At 50.5% G+C, this 21162-nt stretch overlaps 1 protein-coding gene and 1 long non-coding RNA gene across 2 annotated transcripts; one reads left to right on the forward strand and one right to left on the reverse strand.

Annotated features, from left to right (window-relative positions):
• Positions 1–3449: 3449 nt before the first annotated feature.
• Positions 3450–15126, reverse strand: Tbc1d21 (TBC1 domain family member 21). The gene is made up of 11 exons (XM_006971499.4): positions 14920–15126; positions 11008–11115; positions 10792–10895; positions 7776–7870; positions 7162–7272; positions 6962–7062; positions 6064–6160; positions 5722–5822; positions 4841–4957; positions 4036–4119; positions 3450–3623 (listed from the first exon to the last, which is right to left on the reverse strand). Exons 1-11 carry the CDS (start codon positions 15073–15075, stop codon positions 3591–3593), a joined length of 1107 nt encoding a protein of 368 aa, XP_006971561.2. The 5' UTR covers positions 15076–15126; the 3' UTR covers positions 3450–3590.
• Positions 15127–15178: 52 nt separating this feature from the next.
• Positions 15179–17540, forward strand: LOC121830861 (uncharacterized). Its single transcript, XR_006074142.2, has 2 exons — positions 15179–15312; positions 16634–17540. It is a non-coding gene; the product is annotated as an uncharacterized LOC121830861 (long non-coding RNA).
• Positions 17541–21162: the final 3622 nt, after the last annotated feature.

Here is a 21162-nt window from a genome sequence, read left to right on the forward strand (position 1 = left end):
CCATGGGAACAGTACTTGTGTGTCTTTCATCCAAACAGTTGAAACTCGGACAGCAGACAACTCCCAATTAATACTATCATCTATGTTGGTGTCCCCTCAGATTCATAGAGTGGAACTTATGAAGCATGAGGAGGTGGGTCTCTGGGGGGAATGATTGTTATTTTCAGGAGGGCTCTACCCTGATAAGTGGAGTTAATACCCTAATGAAAGGAGGGGCTGGGAATGTAGCTCATTGGTAGAGCTTGCCTGGCATGCATGAGGCCCTGTGTTTGAGTCTCAGCACTGAACAAGCCAGGCTTGGTGGCATACACCTGTCACCCCAGCACTGAGGCAGCAGGAGCTGGAGAAGTAAAAGTTCGAGGTCATCCTAAGCTATGTAGGAGTTTCAGGGCAGCCTGGGCTACATGAGTCACTGTCTTAACAAAAAAAGAGCTAAACAGTTTGAAAGGAGCTGCCTTTATGTCCTTTGCTGTCATGTGTGGATACTAAAGCACCATCAGGGAGAGAGAACACACCACCCATGTCATCATAGCCAAATTAATTAAAGCAAGAAACTAATCAAAGCCAGCTTTTTTATTCATGTACACAGGCTGCCTCCACCTGTTCAAGAGGGTTTGAGAGTTCAGCCTTGGGATGAGGAAGACAAGGGCTTTTATAGCTCATGGGTAGGGTGTTTCCAAGTGGGGGATTTGGCAGGCAAATAGACAGGGTTATAGAACAGAATACAACAAAGTGGTCGTAACAAGGTAGTCATGACAAGTGGTTATAATAACCTTTTGAAACCAAGGTAGGTTTGCAAGATGGTCATAACAACATTTTGGAACAAAGACATGGTTGCTGGTTTCTGGAACGGGCAGTACAGAACCATTTGTAGTTAAGCTTACAGGTAGGGTATTGCCCAGTCCTTGAGAAACAGATTTAATCACAAACCGGAATGAGCCAAGTTTGTCTTCACTGTAAGATGGCTTTCAAGCCTAAGATGGAGGCAGACTGGTTCATCAGGAACAGCCCAGCTTTGGCTGAGGTATTTTGTTACTGAAGTATGGACACATTAAGATAGTACTCAATATATATTGAAATAACCTTTTATACCAAACAGGCCCTTTAATGATACTGACTTTAGGTGTGATGACTCTGGGGCTTTTCCTAGGGAAAGCCCATAGGGGATATAATTGATCCTAGACTAGGCCTTCCTAGGAAAAGCCCACTGGGTGATAAAATTGACCCAGTGAGCAGAAACCTGGCTGAGGTTGTATAGAACAAGAAAAGAGGGAAGTCTCAGTCACGGCCTGCTGGGAGTGTGGCAGGTGAGTGGGGTCTCCAAAGATCTCTATGTCCCGCCCCCCAGTCTTAGACTTGACCTATCTGCACCTGGATTGTTCAGTGTCTAGGCTCAAACCACCTCATCTTTAAGACCTCACAGAGACTTCAAACATGTTCTCCAGTAGGCCAGAGGATTCTTGAAAGGACTGTCAGGAAAGATGTGAAATTCAAGGGGGATCGTAGCAAGATGGGCTCTGGAATCACCATCCCAGCTTCAGCCAAAGGCGGAAAGACTGTAACCATGAGGCTCCAGTGATGTTTTAAAAAATATTTTGTTTATATATTTAAAATATTTGTGCATGTGCGTGTGCACACGTGTACGTGTGTATGCACACGCGCATATGTGGTGAATGTATCCACACCACAGCACATATGTGGCAAGGACAGCCGTTGGGGTTCAGTTATGCCCTTCCATCATGTGAGTCCCAGGGATCAACCTCAAGTCGTCAGGCTGGAAGGTAAGTGTTCTACCCACTGAGCCATCTTACCAACCTCTCTGGTGACTTTCAAAACAGATTAGTGGGGTTGGAGAGGCGGCTCAGTGGCTAAGAGCACATTATGCTCTTCCGGAGGATCTGTGTAATACCCTGTTGGGTGGCCCACAACTGCCGGTAATTCCAGCTCCAGCAGATCTGATGTGCTTTTTTCACCCCTCGGGCACTTGACTCACATACGTACACCCACACACAGACCCTCCCACACAAACACATGTAATTCAAAATAAAAGTAAATATGAAAAAAGAACAGGTTGGGAGTCATGTCTCAGAAATGCTGAGATTTTCTTTCATTCTTGAGCTGGGTAATATTGTGTGTATATTCCACCCAAAAGTCATGGGCTAACTTATGCCACCAAGCCAAGGGACCACGAAAGAGTACCCATCTGCTGCTCCGATGCCAAGGTTAAGTCAGGAAAACGTTTTACTCTGTGTGGTTATTTGGGAAAATAAAAAATATGGTTCCCTTCTTGGAGAACCGTTTTCCATGCAAGAATGTTCATCTGCATTGTCTTGTCTTGAGAACACAGAGCCGAGGAGAGCACACACAGTACATGCATTTACCCATATGCTTTGCTGCTTAGCAAACACTTTCTTCTTAACTATGCAAAGAAAACCCTGTTGACGGGACAGGGCTCCATCATTCAGCACCTCCACCTCCATCAAAAACAACAGCGAAGAGACTCGGAGTCAGCTATGGGTGGGAGACTGTCGCTTGAGAAGAGAAGACCAGAAAATACAGAGAGGCATCATACCTTCTGAGAGGTGGTCACTGAGACTGGCATTTTGAAAGCAGGAAAGAGGGGTTGTTGGCTGGAGAGTGGGAAAGATGGTTGTGCCTTACCCCCGGGGGCCAGGGTCTGCAGCAAAAACCAACGGACCCACCAGACCTCCTGAAAACTGCAGCACCTGGAAGCACACGCACGCGCAGATGTGCTGCTCTGGGGCACCCAGCCAACCCCAACCCCTCTGTAGGTCCATCTCCTTCTCCATGCCTACTGGTAAGATGACTCACCAGAGCCTTGGGAGGCTGGGCATGGAGCTTGAGGGCTATGGCATGGCCTGGGAGACCTGAGCCAATTGCCCCAGGAGAGAATAGTTCCCTGGGCAAGGGCAGAATGAAGTCTCAGGGGAGGATGAGGAAGGCTGGGAAGCCCAACTTCAATCAAGGAGACACGTGGAGGTGGAGGAATAAAGGTAGAGTCATGAGGAAGACTTTGAGACCAGGAGGGGACAGCCTGATGGCCAGAGATTTCAGTTGGTTCTTCCAGAGTTGGTGGGAAGTCTAGGGTGCAGGAGAGAGTGTGAGGACTTTGTTGAGAGTAAGGGGGTAGTGGGGGCAGATGCAAAGGCCAGAGCTCATCTCCCCTTGGAACTTGAGTCCAGATGTAGTCATTTCTGTGTGTTCACTCTTGTCTGTGGCAAGTGTCTGGGAGGCTTCAAAGCTGGTCCTACCCTACCCATTTGCTTTTAGGTGTGGACCTCTGAAGACCCATCAGTCAGGAAGGGTCCCACGCCGTCCTGTCCCAGTATGCCTTCTCCATAGTCTCACAGTGGTCTGTTCACTTACTGTATGGCCTCAACTATCACGTACTCCAAGGTCAAAAAAGACTCGTGACCACCATAAACCAATACTTCAAAGACTGTTTCCATGTGTTGTATTGTCTATGCCCTCATCCCAATACTCATTGAACTTGACCCTGACCGCATGGTTGAAGAGTTGCCTTCATCCAGTCCACTGAGGGCATGTGTCCACTGTGAGTGTTGGCGTTCTCAGAGAAAGAAATCCTTTAATGGCTGAGGAACCTGGGGGTGAGGAGAGTCATGAAGGTGTGATGTAGACAGACGCTATCTGATTTGGCTCTCACCCTTCAGTCTGTCCAGCCAGTGACATTCTCCTGAGTCCCTGGGGGTCCAGGTTTGTACTTGGACCCTTTGGGAAGGACACAGTGAATGAGAGATGAAGGCTGTGAGCCCAGGGATCAGACTGCCCGTGAGGATATCAGCAATGAGGGAACAAAGCAGAACAGCTTCTGTAGGCTGGTGGGAGGGAGCGCAGCACAGACTGTCCCTGAAGCCAAGTGTGGCTGGTAGAGGGCGGGCACGAGAAACCAGGGAAGACTTCTTGGAGGAGGAATACAGGAAGAGGAACAGAGGAGGAGAAGGAAGAGGAAGAAGATGACAGGAGAGGAGGAGGCCAAATCACTGGGCAACTTACCTCCTTTTGCATGAGCTCGGCATAAACCATGCAGGCAGCAGAGATCAGCTCATCAGCATCAAGGTCGATGAGGCTGTTGCAGGCCTGGGGGGAGACACATGTGCTTGGTGTGTGTGTGTGTGTGTGTGTGTGTGTGTGCGTGTGCGTGTATTGCATGTGTGCGTGCGTGCGTGTGTGTGTGTGTGTGTGTGTGTGTGTGTGTGTGTAAGCAAACACCTCTTCTGTGCTTTTGGGCAGAGGCAACACAAAGGTAAGAAAGCTACTACTCACAGCAGTTATCGGGGGGGGGGGGCACCTCGATGTCTCCACAACCCGCCACAGTGCCTACAGATCATTTGGAGGTATGACAAACGCAGCCTTCACACGGGGCATCTAGGAAGCCCGGGCGCTCTGCTACATGCCTCAAGCTCCTAAGGAAGACCTGCTTTATAACTGGCATACCACCCAAGATTTTTTTTTCTGGTACTTCAGCTGGCCTTTAGGCACCTCTGAAAACCTTAGGCCCTTTTGCCGCATGGCCAAGGGTTCACTTCAAGGCAGTAGAATCTAATGGTTAGACCTTCGGTGTCCTCACACGCTTACTGGAATGACAGACCAACACAGCCTCTGTCACGGTCGCAGGGCCTTTAGAGCTGGTCTATTAAGATCAGCATGGAGTCCCACACTTCAGCACTCCTCATTTGTTCCTCTCTGGAGGCAAAAGCAGCCATAAGCTAGCACACCATGGGTCTCTGCACTCTTCTACGAAATGGGTACAGGCACCCGGCTCTGGAGGCTGGAGAGGGATCCGGCCCAAGGCACTCACCAGGAGGATGGCATCACCGCTCATGCTCTCCACCAGGGCCTGCTCACGCACCATCTGTAGCATGCTGTAGGCCACCAGCACCTGGAAATTCCTGCAGGGCTTCCCCGTCAGCAAGACCTGTGGGCAGCCAGCAGGCCTCAGCCCTGTGGTCTGAGACCGGGACGCCCTGAGGGTAGCAAGCTGTCAGAAACTACACACTCAGAACAGGGTAGAGAGAAACTAGAATTTGAGTGGGAGCTCGGCAATCCAGGGCTCCCCCAAATGTCGTGGGGTGGGGGGGAGGTGCCATATGAGATTTGGGAGTAGAATGGCCGGCCAAGATGATAACGTGGGGGAGGTGGAAGCTGGATGGTGGGATGGTACATGCCAGGCCGCAGCCGGGCTGGATCTTCCATTTTGGAACAGCTGTGAGGCGAGGCAGGACAGCGAGAGGTGGTGGGCTCCTTCCTAAGGAGGATCATGTCCTAGGAACTGTGGTTGGAAGTCTACAGGTGTCCTCGGGGCCTGCCTTGGGGGAAATCAGGTTCTAAGAGAAGCTAGCATTCTAGGGGGAAGGGAAGACCAGGGAAAGGCAGCAAAAGAGAGCAGGGACAGGGTGCTGAGCTGCAGGCCAGCCCAGGCACATCAGCAGGTGCCCTGTGCTAACTGCCCTGTAGATGGTCAGTGGAGTCTGGCATCAGAATTGATGCACAGATGCTCTAGCCCTCTACAGCAAGGCAGGAGTGGGGTTGCTGACCTAATTAAACCCCAGACCACTGAGCGCCATCGGAAGCCAGAAAGAAAGGGATGCAGGAGAACTTGTAGCTTCTCCTCCTGAGGGGAGAACAGTCCGCAGGAGGGGTACAGTCCACATCAAGTGTCCCCAGCTGCACGCGCCTCACCTCCCAGAGCCTCCAGACATCGTCGAAGGATTTGAAGGCACGCTGGAAGCAGAGGCAGAACCAGGGGAAGAGAGACTGTACGGCTCCTGAGCCCTTCCCTTCTGTGAGGAGAGAAGCAGGCGCGTCAGCCGCCCCACAGGCAAGGCCACACAACCGATCATGCGGGGCATGGGAAACATGAGCATTCCGGCTGCTACTTTCCCAACAGTCTGTTTGGAGCAGATGTTCAACATCAGAGACCCAGGCTCCTTCACATAGGTCTGAGTATGTCGGCCATGGGCCTTGGCCCTCCCATAGCCTCCCTGCTGGTGTGGGAAGTAGTAGTGACTGTGGACCACTCACTGAGGTGTTCAGCAAACTCAGGGTCCAGCAAAGTGATCACGCTGTTGAGCATGTCCAGGTTCTTGCCCACCCCGATGTTGATGACACAGCTGTGCTCCTGTACAGGATGGGACCAGAGAACAGTCCTCCTCAGTTCAACTTGAGGGTGTCACAGAACCAAGCCTACCTCACAGTCCCAATTCTGTGTGTGTGTGTGTGTGTGTGTGTGTGTGTGTGTGTGTGTGTGTGTGTGTGTGTGTTTTGTATCTGGTCCCTGTGTGCAGCTGTGCCTGTTTGCCTATGTATGTGTCCATCTCGGGCAGCCATGTATTCATGTGCATCTTAACATATGGCGGTGGGGGTGGAGCTGCAAAGATGTCCCACATGTGACCATGACTCTAGTTATTAGGTCAGGGCCAAGAAAGAAAGTTTAGCAAGCATATTTTTGCAGAGGTGCAAAGAGAGGTAGAGGATGTGGGAAGCTTCTAGAAGGTGACAAAGAAAACCTTCTCAGATGGTAAACCCCTCATCCTGGGTGCAGAGTAGGGTACACCCTGGATACTGCTGAGTCCTCCAGGGTGTCTGGACTATGGGTCATGTGGAGGAAACAGGGGGAGGTGGGAACAAAGAGGCAGCCCTGGAGGCCTGACAAAGACCACTGGGTTTTACTCTGGAGGCCTGGGAAGCCACAAGAGATCTGCAGGGAGATTTGTGTGTAAGGAGTGAGAGGCCAGCAGAGGGTACCACCACAGGGCTGGTGAGAGTGGGACTCTGAATAGTCCTTCTGAATTCTAATGCTTCCACTACCCACCCCCTGACCTACAGATGTTTGGGGGCCGGGGGAAGTGACTGAGGCCGGTGGTGCCTTGGTTTGCTGGGCAGTGGGGAGTAGGAGATTTGAGCTTGGCCTAGTCCTCACTGTTTTCTGCAGGAAGAACTGGAAGAGCCAGAAGGTCTCATGTTCGTGCCCCACCATCAGCTGGAAGAGCATCACCATCTCGTGGAAGCCTCGCTGGTACTCTGCGGGGGAGGGCGCCGGGGAGGAAAAGCCAGTGGGTGCTGGCCCAGGGTCTAGGAAGGAGCTGGCAAGACCGGGCTGGGGCTCTACCCTCAGCTCACCAGCCTTTGTGTTGCAGACATAACTCAGCAGCAGGGTCTTCTCCAGTTTCTTCTTGTCCACAAGCACATTGCCCAGGGGATCTTTGTCATATAGTCTCTGGATGTCATATGCTAGATTAGAGCAAGGGACGGGAGGTGACATTAGACCATCTCCAGCACAGAAAGCATGGGTGAATTCATATCCCATCCTTAGAGGACAGGTCCTAAAAAAAATCCTAGCTGGGAGCGGGGCTACAGACCCACCAAGCTCAACTCATCACCATACCCTGCTGCTCTGGGCTCCTCTTTGCTTCCAAATCTCTGACTAGACCACACCTTTTGTCAAGGAATGCCCCCTCCCGATCCAATTCAGATCCAGTCTACGTCAAAGTCGTGGCTTGCGGGGAGGAAGACAAAGCAACAGGGATGGCATGTGGCAGGGAAACCTCTAGCAACACCTGTGGCCAGGGGTGGGTGGATTGACCCAGGTCCAGCTAGGAAAATTTCCGGGCCAAAGTCAAGACCGTTGTCAGGCCCCAGGAGTCAACCTGTGCCTAGAAATGACCAAGAAAAGACCAGAATGGCATCTACCCTCTCCTCCGCCCAGCCCTCCCCCCGTCTCGCCCTCTGCTCACCGATGTTGTTCCTAGTCTCTGTGAAGTTCCCATGCAAGTTTTCCAGCAGGGGCTGGATTTTCTCGTACATCTGGCACAAGGCTTTGTAGTTCCTCCTGAGAGAACACATCGGGGCTGGGTAAGGTGGCCTTCCCCTCCCAAGAAGGGACAATCAGAGCGGCAGCAGCTGCTGAGCTGGGGGGGTGGGGGTGGGGGGTGGGGGGGTGGGGACACTGGGTAGCCTCGCCTACCTGGTCCCCACCTGGTCCCCGCCTGCGGTGTTCTCTCCCACCTCAGCCTGAGCAGCCTGAAGTGCTCTCCGGCATGCAGCTGGCACCCAGTGTGGAGACAACCTAATGTGGGGTGGGCTCTGTGCTCCAACTGTAGCACCCAAACCCCGGAGCCACCGCTTAACAACCTGCAGAGGGATGTCACCCTCCCTCTCTAAGCCTCAGTTTCCCCATCTGCAGAGTGGGGACAGTCTTCTGCGGACCACTGCAATTTGATTAGCTGGTGCGGTAACTGACTGGTGGTCTCTAAAAGTCGTCCTCGTCGTGTCCTAGAAGTAACCCCTAGATCCTATAACGTAGGTTTATTTGTAGACGGGGTCTTTTCCAGTGTGATTAAGGGTCGCAAGATGCGACCGTTCTGGGTTTTCCAGGGGACCCTAAATCAGATGACAACTGTCTATATAAGAGACACACAGAGGTGAGAGGGCTTGTGTCCACTGAGACAGAACGTGAATGGATGTAGCCTCCAGCCAGGGAAGCGTTGGTGGGAGGTGTGGAGAAGGACTTCTGTCTCTGAGAACTTCCCAGGAGGCCAGCACGCCGAAGCCTTGTCCTGTGCCTCCGGAATGCCAAAGGAAAAAAATCTGATATTCTCAACCACCCTGTTCATAGCACTTTGCTCATTTGTGACTTTTTGCCTCAGCAATGATGTGTAACACACACGAGGCCTGTTCCCTGGCTTGGCACCTAGTCCGACATTCACATCCCTACCGTTCCAGACTATTCTCTGCTGGTCCCTGTGTGGGTTGTCTTTTCCACATCTTGGCTGGGAGCTGCTTTGGGGCTGAGCTCAGCTGCTCAGGCCCTAAGACTTGGTCAGGCAGCCCAAGACAAACCCCTCTAAGAAGGAAGCAGTCCACTGTGGGGTCATTCAGACCCAGTCCACTGTGGGGTCATTCAGACCCAGTCCACCGTGGACAGGTGAGGCCTGCACTGAGCTAAAGAAAGGTGATTTGGGGAGGACTCGAACTCTGCCCTGGTATGTGTTCCACCTGAGAGAGATGAGGCAAGCCCAAGTCCCAGGGTCACAGAGGCGAAAGTCCACAGTCTCCAGTTTGGGGGAGCATCCCTACTGACATGAGCCCTAGCTGTCCTTCCCCTGGGCATGGTGACGTGCCTGCTTCTATAATTAGATCTCTGTAACCACTCTGTGAACTGTATTGTGACCGCATTTGACAGAGGAGGAGACTGAGCCTTCAGCAGGGAAGTTCGTGGGCAAGTTCACTCGGAGTGTGATATTAATACTAGAATTTGAATTGAACTCACTCCCAGACTTAAGACTGTTCCAAGTTCAAAACCTGTGTATACTTACCTACAAAAATCCTCCAATCAGGAGGAAGTACCCTGTGTGGTCCTGGCCTTGAAGCAAGGATGGAGTTTTATTTATTTGTTTGTTTGTTTGTTTGTTTGTTTGTTTGTTTGTTTATTCAATGTGTGTGTGTGTGTGTGTGTGTGTGTGTGTGTGTGTGTGTGTGTGTGTGTGCGCGCATGCGCGCCAGCCACACACTTTTGGATGTCAGAGGACAAATTGTGAGAGTGAGTCCCTTCTCTCCACCCACCGTGGGACTGGACGCAGGTTGTCAGGCTTGGTGGCAAGTCCCTTTATCCCCTGAGCAATCCCACTGGCCCAAAGTTGGGGTTTTGGGAGACAGCTAATAGGGAGACCAGTGTGGGTGGAGGGAGAAAGAGTGAACCAAGAGCAGAGACAGTACGAAAGAACATGCAGCTCTGGTGGAGTGGGGTGGCCGAGCTGATGGGGAGGGAGTCCCTGTGCTGGTCAGTTTTACATCACCTTGGCATAAGCTAGAGTCATTCCAGAAGAAGGAACCTCAGTTAAGAAAATGCTCCCACCAGATTAGCCTGTGGGTAAGCCTGTTATGAATTTTCTAGGTTAATGATTGATGTGGGAGGGCCCAGCTCACTGTGGGAGGTGCCACCTCTGGGCTAGTCCTGGGTGCCACAAAGAAATTAGATTGAGCAAGCCACGAGGAGCAAGCCAGTAAGCAGCATTCCTCCATGGCCTCTGTATCAGCTCCTGCCTCGAGGTTCCTGCCCCAGCTTCCCTCAGTGATGGACTGCAATGTGGAGCTGTAGGCTACGAAACAAATCCTCTCCTCCACCCCCAAGCTGCTGTGGGGCACGACGTTTCCTCACAGCAATAGAAACCCTAACTCTAAGGTTGTCCCCCAGGAACGGTCAGATGGAGGGTGTTGGGATAGGAGAGCTAGGATTAAGAGAAAATAGGCTATTTGAAATGTCAGCAGATGCCTGAAATGTCACACCTCTGGGACTGTTTAACCCGAGCAGCCCATAGTGGGCACTCGGAGGAGATGTGGGCAGGACAGAGAGGTGGAACCTAGCCTCAGGAGGCACTTTGGCCATGGGGTTTGGGGTAACAGTTGGCAGGAAAGGGGATTAAGGCCAGGAAAGAAAATTCCTAGGGCCCTTCACAGGAAGGCTAGGCAGGTAAGGATGAGGTTGGGAGCAAGGCGATAAGGGAGTTTTGGGACAAGCCTGTGCCTGCAACTGCTTACTTGGTCAGTGAACTGGAGAGGAGATGCCAGCTTAAACTTAAACCTGGCTAGACCCACTGCATGTGGGTCCTGTGTGGGAAGCATTGGAGTCTTCTCAGTAAGGAGTCCATATGAAGAAGAAACCCGAATTTCTAGGTTGACAGGGTGCCGCCGGCCCCCACTCCCCCACATCCCTGACAACTCTCCACAGAGAGAGGTTCTGGAACGTTCTACCTTCTGTTGCTGTCCACCATGAGCCGCTCATCCCGGGAACTCTGCCATGAGTAGTAGCCTGTGAGGAATTTCCAGGCTTCCGTCCTCACGAAGGGGTGTAGACCCTGGGTACGGGAGGTCATGAACTCTCAAGATACCCAATGGCATGCCTGATCCCTGCCATCTGTGCCGCCCCCTAGTGCCAGGGCAAGGCTGAGGATAGCCTGGGAATCATACCCTTTCCAGGATGTTAACACAAATGAAGTCCCTAGACTTGGCCAAGTGACCATTCTCATCGAAGAAGCTGTCCCATTCCGTCTTGTCAATTGGGGGTTTTCTCTTCTCCTGGCAAGGATAAACAGATTAGTCCTTCGCTAGAGGCTTTGGGCTTTCCTTCTAATTTGTGGTGATTTTCAAATGCTAGGCTCTGGACTCTGTGAGGGATCGAAACTCACAGCTGCTGGCTCACAGCTAGGATACTCTATCCTGAGGAAATTGCTGAAAATAAGTGGAAAACAAAAATCCGGGGTGGACAATAATGTTCACTGCACAAAAACTTGCCCAAATTAAAAATGTAGGCTCTCTGAACGCGCTGCAATAAGGGAATAGTTAAGTAAACTGTTTTATACACACCGCGCAATACTGGCAGGCATATAAATAGATGTTTACAAGGCCCGAATAATGATCTGGAAAGATACAAATGTTACAGGAAAAAGCAGAACACACAGTTTGTTACTTGACATTCTACCTATGTACTGGTGCTACCTCTCTGTGAGTCTGTAGTTCCACAGTGACACTACCCATCTACACACTGTCTCTCCGTGAGTCTGTAGTCCTACAGTGACACTGCCCATCTACACTCTGTCTCTCCATGAGTCTGCAGTCCTACAGTGACACTACCCATCTACACACTGTCTCTCCTTGTAGTCTGTAGTCCCACAGTGACACTACCCATCTACACACTGTCTCTCCGTGAGTCTGTAGTCCTACAGTGACACTGCCCATCTACACTCTGTCTCTCCATGAGTCTGCAGTCCTACAGTGACACTACCCATCTACACGCTGGGCCCTCCAGTACAGTCCCATTAGTGTTCTCCACACTACTGTTTGGATACTGTGTCTGTTATATATTACAAAAGCTGTACCTCCGGAGTGTACAGTCATTCTTATAAAAAAGACTGAAGGCTGGGTGGAGAGGCACATGCCTGCAAATCCATCCAGCACCTGGGAGGCAGAGACAGGCAAATCTCCAGTGTGAGGCCAGCCTAGTCTACAGAGTGAGTTCCAAGCAATGTGAAGCTATACAGTGAGACCCCTGCCTCAACAACAAGTAAACAATAGGAAAAATACTGAAGAAAATCCCAAGAAGACATTCTCCATTAAAAACAACAGTGGGAGCCGGGTGCTGGTGGCATTCGCCTTGAATCCCAGCACTTGGGAGGCAGAGCCAGGCAGATCTCTGTGAGTTTGAGCTGAGCCTGGTCTACAGAGTGAGTTCCAGGACAGCCAGGGCTACACAGAGAAACCCTGTTTCCAAAAACCAAAACCAAAAAAACAACAAAACAAAACAAAACAAACAGTAGGACTGAGGAGATGACTCATCAGCTAAAAACACTGGCTATAACTCCTATTCCAGGGTACCTGATTCCCTTTTCTGGCCTCCTTGGGCACAAGGCGCATGTGTGGTACACAGACACACATACAGGCAAAACATCCATACGCATAAAACTGAAAGAAAATAAACAATAGTGATTGGCGATGAGGATGTGGCTCAGTTGGCAGAGTGCTTGCCTAGCACACTGGACTCCGGTTTGATCCCCAGCACCACAGACTGGGCATGATGACACACACCTGTGGGGGCAGGAGGCCCACAAGTTCAAGGTTATTTTCAGCTATGCAGTGAATTTGAGGCTAACCTGGGATGCACAGGGCCCTGTCTCAAAATAAAACAAAAAGCTACAGTGGTTATCTTTGAGTAACCTGGGGAAATAGAAATATTATTTCCTTTTTCATGTATTTTATGTTTTTCTGTGATTGTGCTGCCTTGATAATGGAAAGATATAAGATAAGCACAAATTAAACAATTCTTGTGCTCTACTTTATCTTCCCTGAAAATGTAAAACAGCCTGCCACAGGACCATTTAAATGAGGAGATGTGTGTGTGTGTGTGTGTGTGTGTCTGTCTGTCTGTCTGTCTGTCTGTCTGTGTCTGTGTGTGGTGTGCACACTTCTGTGCCATATACTCGTGTGTGAGTGGTGAGTACAATGCCTGCCAAGTGTTTATAAAATGACAACTAAGAGTGAGGCTGTGGGGTGAGCATCCTTTCCTGCTGAAGAGAAGGGGACCTTGAAGTGGCACATCGGAGAGAGAGATGTGCTGATGGACAGAACCCAACAGCTGGCCAGAGGTGTCCTCATCTTTCTCTTAATACCTGAATGCGTAAACACAGGACTCTAAATTAAAATTGTATACAAGTCATTGAGGTTCTTCTGGTTCAGAAAGTTTGGGGAACAGCCTACAGAGATGCAGTTTCCTGGGCAACTGATGCTGTGGTTCACAGACTGAGAGAGGAGCCAGGCTTCAGGCAGTAGAAAAACCTTTGACACCAAAAGTAGCAGCCGCCTCACTGACTGCAGGTGGGGCAGCTTCACTACCTGCATATCAGGTGGGCTTGAGAGCTCCCTTTTTGTTGTTGTTGTTGTTGGTGGTGGTGGTGGTGGTGTGTGTGTGTGTGTGTGTGTGTGTGTGTATTGGCACATATGTGAGCACATGTGTATGAATGCCCGTGGAAGCCTGAGGTTGATGCCGGGAGCCATCTTTGATTGTCCTTCCACCTTGTTCAGTGAGTCAGGGTCTCTCACTCAAAAATAGAGCTCACTGATATGGCTAGATCTAGTCAGCTTGGTCTGGAGATCCCCTGTCTCTGCCTTCTGAGGCTGGAATTACATCACACCCACCCAACATTTCACATGACTTCTGGGATATGAACTCCAGTCTTCATGTTTAGTACTGAGCCATCCCCCTAGCCTGAAAATCCTTTTCTTGATAACTCACACATGCTTCATCTACAGGGCCATGAGACATGGGGCACAAGAAGGTGCAGGGAACTTTAACACTGCTCTGCCCTTGGGAAGCAAGTTCTCCCTGATGCTGGCAATCAGCTCCACACTTGGGAGTTCGTGAGTTGATGAGACGGACTTGTCAGCCCACAGCCTGGGTCTGGAGAGAAGCTCTGTCACTGACTGGATACCTGATTGTCAGGATGCTAAGTCTCTAGGATCCATTTTCTCACTCATCAAAAGATAATAGCCCCCATCACATCCCATCTCAGAGGGCTGGGAGGAGAAGGAACGACTATAAACAAAACATTTACAACGTCATTTGTACACACCAACTGCTGTATGGCAGCTTATTCATTATTATTATTATTAGCCTTCTCTAAGTTTGAAGAACAGAAGAAACAGAATATTCAAGGCTTGGTGATCACAGGCAATAAAATCATAACATTTAAATTTCAGGTGCTCATTTTGAATTTTCAATGTATCATTCTGTTAATCACATGATAAATGGATCTTGAGATTGGTTAAGGTCATAATAATTAGTTATGATTTTGAAAAATAGTGCATGGAAAATTTTCATGGCTCAAGGGGATTAAGGAATTGTTTATTAACTGTGCTTGGGACCCAGTAACAGAAGCACTACTGCCACCTGGTGGCAATATACCAAAATTGTTGGCAAAAAGCACCGAAGAAAACTCATCAATGTCTGCGCAACTCTAAGAAACGCAGAAAATTTAGAATATCACCTTTGGGGAGGAAGCCATGCTGGGTTCTAAGATCTGCCAATAAGGTAAAAAGGGATGTAGGTATCTGTTCTGTGGTTGGGTTGATGGTGAGACCAGAGTACAGCTAGCCTTGCTCCACCTTGCATGCCCAGCCTTCCCACTCAGCAGGGACCAAGAGCCCCAGTGTAAACCAGAGGTCGGGGAGGGGGAGGCACCTGGGACTGATGAAGAACACGTGTCAGTTAGGTCTGGTGGCATATACTTGTAATCCAGCACTCAGAAGGCTGAGGCCAACGGATCCCAAGTCAAGGCCAGGCTGGGCAGCACAGTGAGACCCTCCCTCAAAAGAAATCAAAGAACATACCAGGATGAAGGTGGCTGACTGCCTTGCAGAGAGGCTGTTTTCCGGAGAAAGGGTGGTCATGGTTCCCTTCAGCTGTCTTTGGAGTTGCCTGTGTCCAGATCTCCTGGGGAGCCCTAGTGATGCTGAGGGAGCCAGGGAAGGGGATCTTCCTTGCATTCCCTAAAGGAACAGAGCCTCTCTTGGCTTCCCCACTTGAACAGATCCAGCCAGGTGTGTCACAAGGGCCCGGAACCCTCATCACAATGGCCTTGGAAGACTCACAGAAGTCAAAGGAACAAACCTACTGGTCACCCCCCAAAATTACAGCGCACACAGGCTCTGCTCTGGAGGTTGGGTTAAGAGAGTACCAGGATCCGGTGGGTTGGACCAGCCAGGGTAGCCTTCCTGAAAGAGGTGGGCCACAAGTCCCTTCTCCATGTCGCTGGCTCTTCATCTGTTGTTTTACCAGACGGGTACCAGAGGCAAGTGGTAACTACAGTCAGAGCCTCAGGTATAGGGAGGACTTTACAAAACACCAAATCAGTGTGGCTGTTCTGGAGGCCAGGAGTGGATTTTTTTAAGTTTATTTAGGGGGCTAAGGTTTAGCATTTGAATAGTGGTTCCTGGTGTGTGTGTGTGTGTGTGTGTGTGTGTGTGTGTGTGTGTGTTATGTACTGTGTGATGTATTGCGTGGTGTGTGTGGGGGGGGGTAAATGTATATGGTGTGCATATGTGTGGTATATGGGTGTTATGTGTGTGTGGTATGTATGTGTGTGCTGTGTGTGTATTGTGTGTTATGTGTGTGTGGTATGTGGGTATGGTGTGTGTATGTGTGTAGTGTGTGGTCTGTGTGTGGTATGTGCATGGATGTGGTGTGCATGTATGATGTGTGTGTGGTATGTGTGTATGTGTGTATTGTGGATATAGTGTGTATGTGTGTGTTGTGTGTATTGTGTAGGTATGATGTGGTGTGTGTGTGTGTGTGTGTGTGTGTGTGTGTGTGTGTGTGTGTGTGTTGCACTTCTGGACACCAGAGGTTGGCCTGGGGTGTTCTCTTCAGTCTCTGCACCTTATTTTCTGAAGCAGGTTTCTCACTCAACCTGGCTAGACTGGCTGGTCAGTGAGATCCAGGGATCCACCACCTGTGTCTGTCCCCAGCCCTGAGGTTACAGATGCACACAGCTGTGCTGGAGACCCAAACTCAGGGCACTGTGCTGCACAGCCAGCACTTCATCCACCGAGTCACAGCTCCAACCCTCTGTTTTATTTACCTGTATACCCAGAGCATGGTCTTGACGGAACTAAGACAGTTGGTGTGACTACCAACTGAATAAATGATTTAATGGAATAAGAATAACTGATACTGCCAAGTGTGATGGCGAGCACCTTTAACCCCAGCACCCAGGAGGCAGAGGCGGGTTCCAGGCTAGCCTGGTCCACAGAGTGAGTTCTAGGACAGCCAGGGCTACACAGAGAATCCCTGTCTCAAAGGAAACAAACAAGCAGAATGGCCGACACCCTCTTGGATTTCCCACCGATTTCTGTGCCTTGCACACGTCCCTCTCCCCTCTCACCCCGATTTCCTTTAGACAGGGTCACGTCATTATTTTGTGTTCACTCCTCTGATGCCCCCTGGTGCCTGGTAAATGCTGCTTCAATCGGATCTGAATCAGTGGTGCCTCTTGGCTCCACAGTCATGCTCTCTACCTCTGACATTGCTTGCCTTTCTGTTTAGGTCCATTCTGACAGGAAAGCACTTTCAGCCATTACACAAACACAGATTACACAATTTGCAGTCAGGAGATCCAGGGTGGAAGTTGGAGTCTGACCTCAAATGTGGATGCTACCGATCTCCTGGATTCCCCAGCCATGAAAACAAAACACAATCAAGCCCTGCCTTTGTAGCCTTATTAACTGAATTGTCCAGATGGAAGTCTTGGGTGGACACAATTCATTGTCTTCTTGCTTGCTACTATTCTACTGGCTGGAGGCACCACAGGAAGACTCTGCAAGCCCAGCACCCATCCTTCCCTCCCTCTGCTTCCTAACCATATATAGGAAGATACCGAGGGCCTCTTCACCTTAGCCTGCTGCCCCAAGTCTTCACAGAGCTGGAGAGGTGGGCAGCACCAGCAGGGACTGAGTGGAATAGGAATCAACTCCTTGCACATCAGAGCAGCTTCCTTTGGAGGTCTGTGAGGTTTCCAAGTCAAATGCGGGGAGCAGGAGACACAGCGTGGGCGTTCCGAGGGAGCACAAGGATGACGGATGCCTCTGTTCCTCCACATTAGCAATGCACATTGCGTAGAATTAACTGCAAGCTTCCCTGAGAAGAGGGGGACTGGGCAGAGAAGAGTTGGAACGATCTGAATGCAAAATGCAACTTGGTTTCTAAAATGAGTGTGGTGGACATAGATCATCTGCTGAACTTCCTTTAACCTTCGGCTCCCTGGGTGCAAATGCTGGGACATAACTCTTCAAATTAGCCAGCCCAGTCTACTCATGTTACTGAAACCTCGGAGAAACAATGCAGGGGTTTAGTATTCAAACAGAGTCCAAGGATCTGCACAGGGCACAAAGGGCCTGAATCTGACCCACACCTTCTTTTCAGATACTTTCAAAACAATGTATTTATTCATGTATGTGAGTGTATGCTCATGCACGCATGCACGTACATGCGCGCGCACGTGTGTGTGTGTGTGTGTGTGTGTGTGTGTGTGTGTATGTGTGTGTGTGTGTGTACACATGCGCACACAATAGTGTATGTATGCACAGAGACAGAATAAGGCATGGGAGGTCCTCTATCACCACCCATCTATTCCCTTAAGGGAGGCTCTCTCCTTAAACCTGGGGCTCCCACTTTCTCCCTTAGCCTAAAAGCCAGTAAACCCCAGCTCTTTCTCCTCCACTTCAGAGCTGGGGTTACAGGTGTGCCCCAGAAGCACAGCTTGTTACGTGGGTGCTGGGATCCGAATCCCACTGGACTGCTGAGCCATCTCTCCAGTATCCTTTGCAGTCTTACCAGCACGTCACATCTCCCGGGGCTAAACAGGCCTTGCGTCCATTTTTGTACATAATTGAAAAAAAAATTGGATGCCAGGTTATTATTTTTTCTTTTATGCATCTCTCTTCTCTCTCTCTCTCTCCTTTCTCTCTTTCTCTCTCTCTCCTTTCTCTCTCCTCACTCTCTCCTTTCTCTCTCCTCACTCTCTTTCTCCTCTCTCTCCCCTCTCTCTCTGGAATCCAGCTTTCTGCTTTAAACCTCTGTGCATGGAGATGCTTCAGGGCACGAGAGCCACATTTTCTGAAATGCCATTCTTGAGGTCAGGATTACAAATGCTCACCTAAGCCATCCTTTCCCTTAGGAATCTGTTAGCTGGTGGGCTGTGTTGGTGAGGAGAGGGGGGGCCTTCCAGGGGTCAGGGTACTCTCACCTTCAGACATTTCAGACTTTTCACCTCTTATTTTTTGCTGTTGTTTTTTGTTTTGCTTTGAAATAGTATGTCATTGACCTGGAATTCTGTAAGCAGCCTGGGCTTACTGGCCAGCAAGCCCAGGCGTCTGCCTGTCTCTGCCCCCCACCCCCAGCACAGGGAATGTAGGTGTGTGTCAGCATACACAGACCGTGTTACCTGGGTTTGGGGAGGAGCGACTGAGCTCAGGTAAGAAAGCTCTTGGGTTGTGGTGCCAGGGAGACCTTTGTCCAAATCCAGAGGCAGCTTCACCAACAACTTGACCTTGGTCCCAGCAGTGGGGCATACTGACCGGGTACAAGCAGCCTTTGACTCCTGCTTAGCTTCAGGAAAGTGGCCTGGGCCTGCAACCCTTTCTTTCCAGGAGATAAGGTACACTGAGGCTGAGTGGAGCTCATCACGTTCCCGCAACCACCCTTCCCCTGTTGCAGGCTCGAAGTGTGCTCCTTTGTTCTGCTTAAGCTTGTGCGTCATGTGGCTCCTAGCCAGCCCGCCCTGCGAGATCTCTTCCAGGTGGAGAGGGAAGGAGGCCTTTCCCTGCAGCACGAAGGCTGCTTTGTGAAGGCCATCATCCTGGGTTCGTGGCCGACAGAGACCCCTGGTCTCAGGGGGACAGACACCCGCTATTGAAATAGCTCTTGCTCCGTCTCTTCTCCGTGTGACTAAAGCGTGATTCCATCTGGTGCTGGGTGACTTGTGTGTTTCTTGGCGACACCTGCCAGCCGTGGAGTGGGTTGACACTCCGAGCCTGCTGCTCCTGGCAGCAGGCATTGTTGTACCATTTGCCATCTTCCACACAAAGAGACTCCTCCCGGGAGGCGGGACAGAAGTCGTTTGTTTGACACTCTCTCCTCTTACCCTGTATGAATCTCGGTATCCTCCGGGCGCCTGGGGGGAGGTGGGGGATGGTAATGCCTGTTGGGCCTGAAGGAGATAAATGAAGCAGTGGGTGTCTGTCAAGAGCCCCGTGTGGCTGGCAAGCACTGTGGCACCAGCCACCGGTTCTCACCGCACCTCCGGCTTCACCGCGGCTGTTCCCTATGCCCAGGGCTTTGTTCATGAAAATCACCGTGATCAAGACTTAGTCAAGATGCCACCTGACTCCATGAGGCTTGTAGTGACATCTGTGCCCATGTTCAGAAATCCCACAAACTTGCCAGTTTCTGTTCTTCTGCTCATATCCAGGAACCTAAGACCGAAAAAGCAGTGAGGTCAACGTAAGGAACCGAGGTGGCTGGCATTCCCTTCACGCCAATGCCACGTGACACAATTCTGAAATGCCGCTCAGCTGGTTCTCTGTGAATGGTACCTGCCCCTTCAGAGTGTACGTCCCAGGGCGGACCCTCGGGGTCTGGGACGATCGAGTTCTCCATGTAAGTCATGCACACCGAAGATGTCTTACTGTACTTTTCTCTTCGCCCCTCTTTGTGGAGAGCCAGGATAAGTTTAGATTTTGGGTGTCAGGCTTTCTGCCCTCACTCCCACAGAGCGGGGTATTTCTGACAGTGCTGGAGACGGCTGCATGTCATGTGTCACCTGTGTGATAGGAACAGGGGCGAGGGTGGAGCGGGCGGCAGCTCTTCTGAGCACTGAGATTGTTGGAGTCTCCCCAGAACCAGAACAACCCATCCGCATTGTGAATCTACTGTACGACTTGGGGTGCCTAGGAGTGATTTGTTGTATTTTGGGTCACCAGCCAGTTCTTGGGGAGCCCACCTGCCAGCCTACTGCCTACTACAGACACTAAAAATGACCCACAGGAACCATTCCAGATAAAAGCAAGTTGGGGTGACAAATTCTTTGAATCCCCTGCCGCCGTCTCAGAGGACTTTGCTCCCACAGCCCCATGGGGAGGGAAGTTATCACATTCCTCTGGAAGTTGCACGTGGTAATGATGGGGTTGGGGGTGGGGTGGTGGATGCTGCAACCCAAATTGTAACAAGAATGGAAAGAGTGAAATGGAGAGGAAAAAGGACAAGACATTCCTGAGAACACTAGGGACAGCTAATGGAGGGAAATAACGTGGCTAATTACATCTCTGAAGGCTATCCATTCCAAAATAAATTTTTAATGAAAAAATAATGCATTTTCCCTGCAACTTAAATCTGGTAGAGAAGGGAATGAGCTGAGCCTCTCAGTGCAGGCAAGAGCAATGATGTGTATCTAGAAGCAACAGTGACCTCCTCGCTGGCCATTTCCCTGGTGTCCTGGGCATGCAAGTTGGGGTTCCATGGAAGCCATAGGAATGGGCCAAGGGAGACGCACATGCCGGCCAGGCATGACTCTCTCCTGCCATGCAAGCTCAGTCTGTCTGCTCATCTGCTGCAGAGGCCTCCTCCAGGAAAGGACCCTTCCGTTTTCCTCTTTTATTTTCTCTGCCAGGGAGTGCTGGATCTTAAATCGAGGGTATAAAGGTGAACTCTTTCAAGATGATAGCTATTACCCAACAAGCTTTTTTTTGTTTAGTAAGTGGGCCTTAGAGGAAACGGGCTCCCTTCCCTTCCCTAAGACAATCTGTAGATCAGAACATGGAGAGACATGCTCCAGGTTCAGGGTCTTACAATGGGACGCACACTCTAGTCTTAGAATTTGCTTGTCATATGGTCCAGGGCGATTTGCTGTGTGGTGTAAGTCATATCCATTCAGCCCACAGCACTGTGCCCACAGCACTGTGCCCTACCACACCCCAAGCACGCAGTAAGCAGCGGCTCTTTGGGGGTAGTGTGTGTTCTAGAACACACTGAAGCAAATCTTGAACCCCGTCAGGAAACTTGTGAGATTTCCAGCCTGT

The sequence above is a fragment of the Peromyscus maniculatus genome, chromosome 7 (assembly GCF_049852395.1).
Source record: "Peromyscus maniculatus bairdii isolate BWxNUB_F1_BW_parent chromosome 7, HU_Pman_BW_mat_3.1, whole genome shotgun sequence".
NCBI lineage: Eukaryota > Metazoa > Chordata > Mammalia > Rodentia > Cricetidae > Peromyscus > Peromyscus maniculatus.

Excerpts from the sequence above, each read along its gene's own strand:
- Tbc1d21 (XM_006971499.4), bottom strand. The coding sequence starts at position 15,075 with ATGCAAGGAAGATCCCCTTCCCTGGCTCCCTCAGCATCACTAGGGCTC. Across the intron at positions 7,063-7,161 it reads TGTCTGCAACACAAAGGCTG|AGTACCAGCGAGGCTTCCAC; the intron begins GTGAGCTGAGGG and ends CCTCCCCCGCAG. Across the intron at positions 5,823-6,063 it reads TGAGTTTGCTGAACACCTCA|AAGGGAAGGGCTCAGGAGCC; the intron begins GTGAGTGGTCCA and ends CTCTCCTCACAG.